This window comes from Doryrhamphus excisus, chromosome 15 (genome assembly GCF_030265055.1).
Source record: "Doryrhamphus excisus isolate RoL2022-K1 chromosome 15, RoL_Dexc_1.0, whole genome shotgun sequence".
NCBI classification, from domain to species: domain Eukaryota; kingdom Metazoa; phylum Chordata; class Actinopteri; order Syngnathiformes; family Syngnathidae; genus Doryrhamphus; species Doryrhamphus excisus.
This window is the reverse complement of record NC_080480.1, coordinates 15,756,995-15,771,085: the sequence shown is the minus strand read 5'-3', so window position 1 is coordinate 15,771,085 and position 14,091 is coordinate 15,756,995. Positions and strand designations below refer to the sequence as shown.

Genomic DNA, 14,091 nt, shown 5'->3' with positions numbered 1-14,091 from the left:
GAGCGTGAGAGCAGCGGCGGTGGCACGTATTTTAAAAAAAAAAAAAAAAAAAAAAAGGTTATACACGCACCCTAAGCCAAAGGGATCGTTCCCAGCGTGATGCGGGACAGAAAACGTGGAGAGATTAGCGCCCTGCTAATAGCATAGATTAGCATGCGATGAAGAGAGGCTGATTCAGGGCTGCAAATCCTGCACTAAAAAAGGCTAGCGATGCTAACAATGTCTACAATAGCTACCATGGCGCCTGCTTTGTCTACAAGCTACCGCTTCAGCTAAGTGTTTTTAGCATCTTGTAATAACTTGATGTGGATTTGTTCAGAGGAGAAATTCTATAAATATACAACCAATTACTTCGCTACACGTCTTAAAACTGCAGCAAAGCGGTTACCTCTTGAGATGGAACCTCAGGTACTTGAGGACGGTGGCCCCAGGCAGGAAGGTGCAGCTCATGCAGGTGAGCAGCTGCCAGTAGCGCAGGTGGGCGGCGGTGTACGGGGCGGGCGTGTGGCTGGTCTGCTTGACCAGCTGGCAGTAGACCTCATCGCGTAGGGGCCGCAGGTCCAGGCAGGTCTGCAGCACGCCCTGGATGATGGGGACTGGGTCCCGCGACGACTCCAGCTGCTGCAGGCAATAGAAGAGCTTGACCGCTTCCTCGCGTAGCGAGCCGTAGCCTTTGCCGTTGTGGTCTGAATGGCGGAGGATGACATATTACATTTATTATGTTATATGACATTACACAACATATGGCCTACCAGTTTAATATTTTGGGACACTACATAAGTCTATTATATTATATAAGACTATTTTGCTTTGTCTTTAGCTTTTTGGCAGAAGCAGCCTCAACACCGAGCGTCACACTGAGCCTATACCAGCTGTCTTCGGGCGAGAGGCGGGGTACACCCTGGACTGGTGGCCAGCCAATCACAGGGCACATATAGTCAAACAACCATTCACACTCACATTCATACCTATGGACAATTTGGAGTCGCTAATTAACCTAGCATGTTTTTTTTGGAATGTGGGAGGAAACCGGAGTACCCGGAAAAAAAACAACCCACGCATGCACGGGGAGAACATGCAAACTCCACACAGAGATGGCCGAGGGTGGAATTGAACCCTGGTCTCCTAGCTGTGAGGTCTGCGCGCTAACCACTCGACCAAGGATTGTTTATTGTTTATGAAATAGCATCAAAGTGCTGCCATTCTTTAAGTGTCCCTTGGGTGGGAGTGGGGGGGGGGTGAGGCACCACAGATTTACAGTTAACAGTGGTTAACTTCTTTTTACACTTTTAACATTGCCCGTACAGTTACAAAATGGCGACAGTTTGACCCTGGAACTGACCATTTCTATTCCCATTAGTTTCTCAACCTAAAGTGGATTGTGTTCAGCTTTTAGATTTACAGTTAACACTGTTTAACTTCTTTTTACACTTTTATCATTGCCCGTACAGTTACAAAATGGCGACAGTTTGACCCTGGAACTGACCATTTCTATTCCCATTAGATTCTCAACCTGAACTGGATTGTGTTCAGCTCTAGAGGTTCCACTTTTATCTTCTCTACCAATACAAAAATGTCACTAACAATGTTATATTTTGTTGCACAAACATGATGGGGGGTGTGGTGGTGGTGTGGGGGGGGGGGGGGGGGGGGTGCTACAAAACAGAACAGCGCTTCCAAGAAGATAATTTCTTTTTTTTAGAATAATTACAGTGCAGAATCTGTCAATCATGCTTACATGTGTGTTCCAGGCTGCCGTAGGGGAAGGGCAGCAAGGGGGCGTAGAGGGGGCCCTGCGTGTACTTCAGGATGGGGTTGTGTTGGTAGATGTGCTCCACCGTCTCCGGGTTGAACTTATTCTCCTGAAGGACAAAAAAAAAAAAACAGCTTCAGGAACAAGCAAAGCATTCGAATCCCTAGCCGACGCGGGTGATTGAGTGCGTCCGGGGGTTGAGCGGGGTCCATTGCGACCGCGGTCACAACTCTCCGTTCTGGCAACCTTCAAAGCGGCGGCGAGGTCAAGTGATGACCCGGCAAACCGCCACAGCTCGGCTGGCATGTTATACTTTATCCGCTCGTGTCAGCGAGGTCAACGTGTTTGAGTCCTTCGAGGAGAGAGAGAGAGAGAACAGATGGCTTCCACGCTACCGCCGTGCGGCACCTGTTGCTCATTAGTAACGCGGCCACCGAGACCGTCAAACCCGCAACCTTTCCTTCTCTCCGGCGCTAAGACACGCATGCTCAGTGGGGCAAAGTTGACACATTCCTCCGCAGTGTTGGTGCACGCCGGTGACAGCCAAAGTGCAGGAATGCCATGCAGACACGCCACTTTCAACAAATCACAAAAAGATGATTAAATACTACACTCGCCCCCCCCCAACCCCGTCGTACCTGCATTGCACGCTCCTCGTCAGATGAACATGACAGATAAACATGCCAACAATTTAGACTCATTATCCAAACCGCAGTTAGTATGTTGGCAAAGACAAGACAGCATCTCGGCATGTTTACAACCCACACTTTGCATCTCTCCTCGTGTGTCGGGCTCTAAAAAGCCTGCAGCTCTGCTTTCATCAGAAAAATCTCCATTTTTCAGCTGAAGAAGACAGCTAGGATAGGCTCCAGCACCCCCCCCCCCCCCCACCCCGCGACCCTTGTGAGGAAAAGCAGGAGAAAATGAATGAATGAATGTTGTGGGATCTGCATGGCGTAATGTAATGTCTCACTGAACATTACAGTAACATTACTGACACCTAGTGACCAGTGTAGAACACTACACTCTTCTGAATGCCTTTATATTGTTATTGCAGTTAATTTAGACATTTTTATGCTTGAAAATGCTCAATTCTGACCAAAAAATATGTAAAATGTGCACATTTCCGATTAATAATTGTCAGAATTAACCAAAAAACAGCATGATTCATTTATTAGTATATAAGAAAAATGTAGAAATTGTGTGGAAAATTGAATGTGAGTGTGAATAGTTGTTTGTCTATATGTGCCCTGTGATTGGCTGGCCACAAGTCTAGGGTGTAACCCGCCTCTCGTCTGAAGACAGCTGGGATAGGCTCCAGCACCCCCCGCAACTCTTGTGAGGAAAAGCGGTAGAAAATGAATGAATGAATGAATATATATATAAATGTATATAAATATATATAATATATACAAAATATAATTGTTATAAATATATATAATATAATTATATAATATATATACAAAAAATATATATTTTTTTATTATTTATATATATATTTTTATTTTATTATTTGGTTATTTATTTAATTTAAAGGACCAGAATGTGAGATTTTTTGGATAATTAGTAAAGTAATTCAGTAACAGGTGGCACGGTGGTCTAGGGGTTAGCGCACAGACCTCACAGCTAGGAGACCAGGGTTCAATCCCACCCTCGGGCATCTCTGTGTGGAGTTTGCATGTTCTCCCCGTGCATGCGTGGGTTTTCTCCGGGTACTCCGGTTTCCTCCCACATTCCAAAAACATGCTAGGTTAATTGGCGACTCCAAATTGTCCATAGGTATGAATGTGAGTGTGAATGGTTGTTTGTCTATATGTGCCCTGTGATTGGCTGGCCACCAGTCCAGGGTGTACCCCGCCTTACGCCCGAGGACAGCTGGGATAGGCTCCAGCACCCCCTCGTGAGGAAAAAGCAGTAGAAAATGAATGAATAATTCAGTAACAGTAACAGCAGCTTCATCCGGCTAACTAACAAGGTGGGCTAAAAAAAAAAATATTTCATAACCAACCCCCCCCCATTTCAAAGTAAAGTGCAAGATGCCAGACGGAGCTGCTTCATGGTGACTAAAAAGCAAAACAGCAGTCTTGTGTTGTTTTAAAGATAAGCCATCATTCCCGTGCATACAAAGCGTCCTCTGTCGGGTGCCTGCTGATTTTTAGCCTAGTCCCGACTAAGTCATCTGGGATAGACTCCAGTTAAGAAGGGGATACGCGGTGTAGACTTCTGAAGTTGCCCTTCAGGACTTGATAGCTCGGGCCCCTGGCGGTGAAGCAGGCAGACTTTCCATGAGATTAAGACTTCTCTGGCTGGATGATTACATGCAAAAGCGGAGGACTGCTTATCTGACCCCGCCGAGCCCTCCGCCTTCTCCGACTGGCCCCGGGTCGACATTCCTGCGAGAAGCTCTCTCTAGCAACGCTGCAGCTAAAAATAAACCTCATCGGGCCCTTGTGTGTTCACGCGAGATGACTCGGCGCCAAAGAATAACTTTTATCTCCATTTTCTGCCTCAGGGTTTGAGCTCCGGGGATACAATGACATCATCGAGTAAAGAAGAGAAAAATTTGTGGTGCTGTGGCATTTCCATGGTAACCGCAGCACTCTTATCGTAGAGCGAGCGCGCTTGTGCGGACCTACCTCGATGTCCTGGATGAGGAGCTGAGTCGGCGTCTCTACAGGCGCTTTGGTATCGATGATTTTCTGGATGGCGCAGGCCCAGTGCACGGCCTCGTTGAAGTGCTTGGTGAACAGCCGGTAGCAGTGCTTCCGCCCGTACACCGTGATGCTCCAGAAGCCTGGAAGAAGCGCATCCGGGAATCAAATCAAATAAAATGGCATTTTAACAATTTGATAAAATGGCAGGAAGTGGCCAGGGAGGAGTATTTTTAGGGCTACTGAGTACCAAAAATGGCTGGAGAGAACCAAAGACCGGTCTGGACTAGACTGTCTGATGGCTTCTTCATACTTGTGTTGAGTTGTGCAAGTACTGTTGAAAAATGTCAAGCTCCCGGAATGGTTTAAAAAAAAAAAAAAAATCGGCTCTTCAACAAAGTTGAAAAACCAGCATTTCAAGAAATGCTCCAAATGTTTGACAGCTGTGAGAAAATTCATGTCACAAACGGCAATTCCACAACTTTACACACTGAAAGATTTAACATATTAAAAGAAAATACTGATCATAATAATTATGATGGGCTGCACGGAGGTCTAGTGGTTAGCGCGCAGACCTCACAGCTAGGAGACCAGGGTTCAATTCCACCCTCGGGCATCTCTGTGTGGAGTTTGCATGTTCTCCGGGTACTCCGTTTTCCTCCCACATTCCAAAAAAAACATGCTAGGTTAATTAGCGACTCCAAATTGTCCATAGGTATGAATGTGAGTGTGAATGGTTGTTTGTCTATATGTGCCCTGTGATTGGCTGGCCACCAGTCCAGGGTGTACCCCGCCTCTTGCCCGAAGACAGCTGGGATAGGCTCCAGCACCCCCGCGACCCTTGTGAGGAAAAAGCGGTAGAAAATGAATGAATGAGTGAATGAATAATTATGATGGCCGGCACGGCGGTCTAGTGGTTAGCGTGCAGACCTCACAGCTAGGAGACCAGGGTTCAATTCCACCCTCGGGCATCTCTGTGTGTGGAGTTTGCATGTTCTCCCCGTGCATGCGTGGGTTTTTCACATTCCAAAAACATGCTAGGTTAATTAGCGACTCCAAATTGTCCATAGGTATGAATGTGAGTGTGAATGGTTGTTTGTCTATATGTGCCCTGTGATTGGCTGGCGACCAGTCCAGGGTGCCCAAAGATAGCTGGGATAGGCTCCAGCACCCCCGCGACCCTTGTGAGGAAAAAGCGGTAGAAAATGAATGAATGAATAATCATGATTATTATTATAAGCAACAGTAATATATTACAATTAAATTTGTTGATTATTTGGTGCCAAAAATGTCCAAATAATATTGTTTAGCATCAATCTGCGGGACAGTAAACATTCCAAAACTTATGTTAAAATGTCTCATCTCGTTTCTCGTAGTTCCCAATCTCATGTATCATCAACCTTAATATCTTCCAATGTTGACAAAAACAATACCTGATGATGTTATTGTCCATATACAGGAAACTGAATGTGTTCTATAGTAACACACCCTTACCAAAACATACCATAATACTAACCTGGGAGATTTGAAATGTAAACCTAAGGCCTACATTTGGAACCCTTAAAGGGAACTAACCTTCAATTTCATGATAATCAGAAAATAAATGAAGGAAGTCGACATTTCACGCAACATTAGAGCGAGGAACAAAAGTTTTTATAGCAACAAAATCCCATAAGAAAAGTCCCCATCATGTACGATGAGGTAGTAGAAAATATTTGAGTAGTAAAATCCCAAAATAGTCCGAACTGATCACCAAATAAGTTTCTAAACAAACGTTTGGACCAAACATGCTTGGGGTTTCCCAAATATACTCACAATTACAGTGCATGTGGGAACACAAAGGGAACCGCAAGACATCACATACATCTGAAAACATGCAAAACATCTGCCTGCCTCGGAATCTCAGAAAAAAAAAGTCCGATCACGACACCACAAAATGCGGAGAGGGGGGGGGGGGGGGGGGACACGAGGCTGAGCGATTACAGGCAGCGTGAGTCAGCGAGCGATGCGTCAGTCAGTCAGTCGACTTAACGGTGTGACGCTTACCCGTCTCCTTGAAGGTCTGCTTGTCTGGCCAGATGACGGAGCAGAGGCTGGTGAGGACCAGAGTCCCCAGTCTGCGGGCTCCCTTCTCCGGCCCGCTGTAGTAGTCCAGGGAGTCTTGGCTCAGCACGAACCAGAAGCGGCGCTGCTTGATCCAGTTGCCTCGCACCTCACGCAGCAGCCAACCTAGCGTGAGAATAAGCATCAATAAGGCGAGGAACATCTCATCTTATTATTATTATTATTATTATTCCCCAAATACTGCATATAAGTTGACAATATACAATTAAAATATCATAACTTTGTCAAACGTCAAAAAAAAAATGATCTCAAGTGTTGTTACACCCACGGAAAATTTGAAAAACAACCGTTAAAAAGTTAATAACTTCATCAATATTTAATAAATATACTTTAAAGTACTTTTACAAAGACGCAAATCTGCCAAATTCCGCCATGTTTCGTGATGGCAAAATAAATGACGTAGCATCGTAACGCACCTAATAATAATGCACCTCGTACCAAAGTATGACTGAATGACAGGATACCCCCCCCCCCCCAAACATACTTTTTTTGGAACAATATGACTTTTTCGCTTAAGATTTTGACTTTATTCTCGTCAAAATTACTGCTGATTTTTCCATTTTTGCTGTAATCAATTGTGCGCTAGCGAGCTGACTAGAGGGCTAGCTTCTCGCGGAAGCGTTTATTCTTTATAATATTGTTATAAGCTGCCACGGCGGACATAAGCACATGGATATTTATTCCAAACGGCATATTTTTCCTCTGCAATTTCACTCTTAAACAAACAGGAAGTCACTTTAGGAAAAGTTTTCCTAGTGTCTGCCTTCAGTGTGTGTGTGTTACAAATGTTAGCGACGCTAGCATCGCGATGTGACCCAGTGCTAACATTACATTCACACTTTAACAGAAACGCCATGCTAGGTTAGCCTACTTGCTGAAGAACGGCGGTCGAGCGGTTAGCGCGCAAACCTCACAGCCAGGAGACCAGGGTTCAATTCCACCATCTCTGTGTGGAGTTTGCATGTTCTCCCCGTGCATGCGTGGGTTTTCTCCGGGTACTCCGGTTTCCTCCCACATTCCAAAAACATGCTAGGTTAATTAGCGACTCCAAATTGTCCATAGGTATGAATGTGAGTGTGAATGGTTGTTTGTCTATATGTGCCCTGTGATTGGCTGGCTGGCCACCAGTCCAGGGTGTACCCCGCCTCTCGCCCGAAGACAGCTGGGATAGGCTCCAGCACCCCCTCCCCCACGACCCTCATGAGGGTAAGCGGTAGAAAATGAATGAATGAAAGTCTAAAGGTGACTATAGGGGTGTTATTTCATGTCTAGAGGGCTCTAATAGTGTTAAAAGCCATACTTAGGAGGTCGTAAACATATTTTTGACACTCTAACTAGTAAAATAGTCCTACATTGTGGAGTTTGCATGTTCTCCCCGTGCATGCGTGGGTTTTCTCCGGGTACTCCGGTTTTCCTCCCACATTCCAAAAACATGCTAGGTTAATTAGCGACTCCAAATTGTCCATAGGTATGAATGTGAGTGTGAATGGTTGTTTGTCTATATGTGCCCTGTGATTGGCTGGCCACCAGACACCAGCCCGAAGACAGCTGGGATAGGCTCCAGCACCCCCCCGCGTGAGGAAAAAGCGGTAGAAAATGAATGAACACGTCTGTAGCCAAGTTTGAACGCCTCTTCTCTCAAAAGGGGTGCAAAAAGTGACGCTCAAATTTGGTGCTGTAATAGTCTCTTGGGGCAAATATTACTGTTAAAACATCATTAAAAAGTCAGTTTAGCATTATATGACAGCTTAAAAAAAAATCAGAATGTGAACGTATAGTGTGTTATATATGGGCAGCGGGCCTATTTGCGCCACGCGTGTTTGAACGCGTGTGCTGTGAATGTAACGCCAATGACGCCATGGCAGCATCACATCTTCCTCTGCGGTTAGCGAGCTGCGTGCCACCTGTCAGACGGCCGCTCATTTTCGCCTCCTCTGCATTCGGTCTGTTTACTCTCATGCCTACGCCGCTTTTCCATGTTTCCTGTCCCGTCCTCGCTCACTCCCCTTGACGTGGTTTTCCCAGGCGGCGTGATCCAAAATAAAAATAAAAAGACACGGCATGTGAGGCAATGTTTCCTGTTTAAGAACTCATCTATATGATGGTCTCGGCATAAAGCTACCCAGAATAGCGCTGCTTCACGCCACATTAGACGGGGACAAAATAGAGACAAGACCGGCTTCCTCGCCGTGCATCAGGAATGCAGACGAGCCGAGCGGGTGCGAGACATGTGGAGAAGCGCACGCCTAAAAACGCTGACGCCTCTGTCAGACGTGGTATGTCGCACTCCGGCTTGCTGTCACGCAGCTACAGGAAAGGCATAGAGAGACCCCCGCCCCCTCCCGTCCCCCCCTTCAACCCATCTGGATCCCATCAACTCTGTGGCCCGGTAATGCCTTTTCTTGGGGGCCACTCTTAATTTGTTTCATTTGGCACCTTTGACCCTCCCACATAAAGCCCTGCCCCCCCCCCCCCCCAGAACTGACAATCTCTTTCTGTGCACTGATTGATTTTACTGCAACTCCTCGGTAGCCACATAAGCTAACAGCAACATTTTACATTCATTTATACCGCTTTTCCTCACGAGGGCTGCTGGAGCCTATCCCAGCTGTCTTCGAGGCGGGGATACACCCTGGACTGGTGGCCAGCCAATCACAGGGCACATATAGACAAACAACCATTCACACTCACATTCATACCTATGGACAATTTGGAGTCGCTAATTAACCTAGCATGTTTTTTTTGGAATGTCGGAGGAAACCGGAGTACCCGGAAAAAAAAACCCACGGATGCACGGGGAGAACATGCAAACTCCACACAGAGATGGCCGAGGGTGGAATTGAACTTGGGTCTCCCATTTGTGAAGCCTGTGTGCTAACCACTTGCACACCGTGCAGCCCCTAAAAGGTTTTAAGATTAAGATATGCCTTTACTCATTTCCTTTTATTTACAAATTTGGGTAATAAGGGTTTAAAAGTCAATATAGGGGTGTTATATCATGTCTAGAGGGCTCTAATAATGCTTAAATATTCATTCATTTTCGCTTCCGCTTATCCACAAAAGGGTCGCCGGGGTGCTGGAGCCTATCCCAGCTGTCTTCGGGCGAGGGGCGTAGGGTACACCCTGGACTGGTGGCCAGCCAATCACAGGGCACATATAGACAAACAACCATTCACACTCACATTCATACCTATGGACAATTTGGAGTCGCTAATTAACCTAGCATGTTTTTTTTGGAATGTCGGAGGAAACCGGAGTACCCAGAGAAAACCCCACGCATGCACAGGGAGAACATGCAAACTGGAATTGAACCCTGGTCTCCTGCGCGCTAACCACTCGACCACCGTGCAGCCCAACATTTTATAGCGATTGTTAAAACTACTGTAGGCTCCACCACTCATGATAATGCTAATGCAGTTACTAAAATCTAATGGAGTTCATTTAAAAAAAATAAAATTAAACAAATCGGGACTCTGGCTAATTTAATTATTATATGGGAAATATAGCCATGCCTTGTGAGTTTCATGGGTTCTTTTGGTACCAAAATGAGCTCGCAGACGACAGATTAGTGCTGCATGAGCGGAGCCGCCATCACACGACTCGCTTTGAACTGTAAATCAACAAGAGGTATGTCAATAAAGCTATCTCTTGCTGTCACCATGGCCTATTTCAGATCGTGTGGGGGGGGGGCAATGTTTACACACGTACATATACACTACACACATGGGAGTAAGCAATGTACTGCACCTATTAATGCTTGAGGGTCATAGGGTTTAGACTAGTTGCAGTTTTACTGCTAGGCAATGTGACAGCCACCATCCAGTCCAAAAAATAACCCCATGAGCTCATTCCTCAAAAGCAAAAGCACGACACAGGCAAGACGGCGGCGCTCGTAGTGACGTCGGCAGCCATCTTTTTTACGCCAGTGCACCAATAACACATGTGGCCCGCAGCTGGTGATGGGGACTGAATAAGTCTAAATAAGTTATTTTTAGTTACTACTTCCTGTACTTCCACCCCTATACCAACCTAGGAAGAAAATTGCCTTGCTAAATAATATCATATATTACCTTAAACTACAGACTACATGGCACTATGTTCCCCTAATACACTAACCCCCCCCCCAGTCCAGGGTGTACCCCGCCTCTCGCCTGAAGACAGCTGGGATAGGCTCCAGCACCCCCGCGACCCTCGTGAGGAAAAGCGGTAGAACATGAATGAATGAATGTTGGGCTGCACGGCGGCCGAGTGGTTAGCATGCAGACCTCACAGCTAGGAGACCAGGGTTCAATTCCACCCTCCGCCATCTCTGTGTGGAGTTTGCATGTTTTCCCCGTGCATGCGTGGATTTTTTTTTCCCCGGGTACTCTAGTTTCCTCCCACATTCCAAAAACATGCTAGGTTAATTAGCGACTCCAAATTGTCCATAGGTATGAATGTGAGTGTGAATGGTTGTTTGTCTATATGTGCCCTGTGATTGGCTGGCCACCAGTTCAGGGTGTACCCCGCCTCTCGCCCGAAGACAACTGGGATAGGCTCCAGCACCCCCACATCTTGGTAGTTGATTATATTACAGTAGACTACAGGGGACTACCCCCCCCCCCCCCACCACACACACACACTTTCAACCCTGTGGCTTAACCAATGATGCACCTAAAAGAACTACAGTTCCTATAATGCTTAGAATACAGAAACTTGCATTGCACCGAGTTTAGGTAGCATTGCAAGGTTTATGGTTGGTTTTGATCGGACTGAATCGTGTCCGCTCGAGGGTCGGTCAATGAAACTCACAATGATTGGTCCCTACTGTCTGGGCGACCGCGGTGAAAAGTTGTTTTCAACTTTTTCCCCGTTTTCTGGGGCCGCATCACATGCTAGTGCGTGCACGATGACATGCAAAGGCAATTGAACATGCACAAATTTCACGTGTCGCTTGGCTATAATAATACTTATAGATAAATAACTCATACCAAATTACACTCAAAATGGAAACTAAACTACTAAACTACTGCTCAGTTATCTTTATGACTTAGATCGTATTCGACTGTGCTGTACACATCTTCCAGATTAAAGTTATTATAAACCCCAATTATGCTGTCATTCAGTCGCGTCACTTAAAAGTACAATAGGTGCTTGTCAGCGGCATCCCACAGGGTATATGAGGTGCGTGTTTATTTTACGAGCCTGACTCACCTTTGACCAGAATTTCAGGTTCTTCCTCCATAGCCATCTTGTTCTTCTCAATGATGAGGCTCCTCATCTCGTCGGCCACGTCTGACACACACACTCTGTCGGGGGGAGAGAGAGAGAGAGAGAGAGAGACGGAGAGACAGAGGAGAATGTAAATAAATAACTTGTGACTACTCCCACTCGAGGGAAAGCTAAGTGGCCTAGAGACAGCCCCCCCCCCCCCCCCCCCAGTCACTGGAAGAAGGTCCATGTATATCTAATGTCCCCAGGCCTTACCCTACTTTCCCAAAAACGCTGGCACAGCGCTCGCCACGTTTTTATCACCTTGGCCGCCGAGACGGACAAGCGACTGAAAATAAACGTGACAGGGCGACGTCGAGTCAGCCACCCGGCTGGCCGGCTGGCTCGCTTCAGTAAGTTGAAGAGGTTGCGGCCTTGGGGGGGGGGGGGGGGGGGGGGGGGGGGTGAAGCGGTAAATATCAGAAACATCTGTAGATGTCAAAAGGCGTTGTCACTCGATACGTGCCAGCTTTTTTCGGTCGTTTCAGCACCGTGTGAGGTCACACTGGGAAAATAATGGCAGATAGACAAAAGCCCTCATCGAGAGCTTTAATTTGAGCCGACTTTGTCAGAAACTAACTTTCAACCTTGCTACTTGTGACCTTTGACCTCATGCCATCTCGTTACGCCACCAAAAACAAATAAGCAGTGAAGTTTTAATCTTAGTCCATCAATGATGACCTGCGGAAAGTTTACCTTAATTTTTTTACCTCTGAAAAGCTCTAAAAAAATTATATAATATATATTTTTTTAATTGGGGCTCCAAAAAAAAAAAAAAAATATATATATATATATATATAAATAATAATACATTAAAAAAAAAATATATACACACACATATTTTTTGTACCTGTGAAAAGCCCTCAAAAAAAAAATTATATATATATATATATATATACACACACAAAAATGATTTATTTATTTATTTATTTTTATTGGGGCCCTCAAAAAAAATATATTATATATAAAATATATATATTTTTTTATTATTAATAATTTTTTTTTAGTTGGGGCTAGAAAAAAAAATATATATACACACACACAAAAATGATTTATTTATTTATTTATTTTTATTGGGGCCCTCAAAAAAATATATATATTATATATAAAATATATATATTTTTTATTATTAATAAATTTTTTTTAGTTGGGGCTAGAAAAAAAAATATATATACACACACACAAAAATGTTTTATTCATTTATTTTATTGGGGCACTCAAAAAATATATATTTTTTGAGGGCTTTTCACAGGTACAATATATATATATATATATATATATATTTAAACATACACACACACACACACATATACACATACATACATATTCCATGTGATTTTTCGTGCTGCTTTATGCATGCTTCCCCTCTGTTCTCCGTGCTGTCTAATCCCCCCATGCCAAATTGCTTCCTGCCCCCCCCCCCCACAGGAAGTTACTCACTGCACCCTTCCCCCAGTCCACCCTCTCCCCATCACAGCCCCTGTTGGAGCTCCTGGGGAATGCGGGGGCGGGTAGGGTAGTTTGGTGGATGATGGAAAGGGGGGGGGGGGGTTTGTGGATGTAGCTGCTAGACAGCTGTGCACATCAACCGAAGACTGCCCGCCGCTGTACGACTCGCAGCTGTCCGTTTCGCCAACGTGTTGGCGGCGGTTTAACACGGAACATTACACGTAATATTGTGCTTATTGTTAGCATGGATGATGGATGATGATTGCTGGTTCAATTCTCAGTAGGTGAATAGTAATTCATACTGAAGATCATTTACGTTATTCTACTAAATTTGAGTCAAATTCAAAGTTTTAATGTTAGCGATAGTAAAACCGTCCATGGAGGTCACATCGGTGTCCCGACTAAAAGGTCAAAACTCGTGTGGAATCCTGCGGTTCCTTTTATGGCCACCATACAACTGAGGTCCACCCGGGTTAAACAATAGAATCATCCCGACTTAGCGATACCGTGGAACCTTGCCACATTTTCCTAGAAAGCCAAATTTGCCTTTTGAACTCCAAGAATATTATTATGACGCACCATCTTGCGTGCGCATGTGTGTGTGTGCGTGTTTTTAAAATAAACCTTGCAGCTTTCCTGCTGGGACCCGGCCTGGTTCCAATCCAGAAAGTAGTAGGTGCTTCCATCGAAATCTAGGGAGCGCTCACTTGTTGCTTTTTTAGATGTTGTGTGCAGAGCCATAGCAAAATATAGCACACAATAAACACCCCGTCCTGTCTGGATATTTCATGTTTATGTACATATAATCCCCCCCCCCCGTCACTGTATGGACTATTACTGCCGGGTTGCAAAGCACGCCTGTGT

At 45.2% G+C, this 14,091-nt stretch overlaps 1 protein-coding gene across 3 annotated transcripts in view; it reads right to left on the bottom strand.

The window, feature by feature from the left end:
• Positions 1-14,091, bottom strand: part of plekhh3 (pleckstrin homology, MyTH4 and FERM domain containing H3) — a 55,688-nt gene that overhangs the window by 7,612 nt on the left and 33,985 nt on the right. For all 3 annotated transcript variants that reach the window (XM_058050186.1, XM_058050189.1, XM_058050188.1), the window contains 5 exons: positions 11,722-11,816; positions 6,451-6,633; positions 4,390-4,547; positions 1,739-1,862; positions 389-686 (listed from right to left, as the gene is read on the bottom strand). In XM_058050186.1, the coding sequence (XP_057906169.1) occupies positions 389-686; positions 1,739-1,862; positions 4,390-4,547; positions 6,451-6,633; positions 11,722-11,816 (858 nt within the window). The remainder of the gene's footprint in view (positions 1-388; positions 687-1,738; positions 1,863-4,389; positions 4,548-6,450; positions 6,634-11,721; positions 11,817-14,091) is intronic.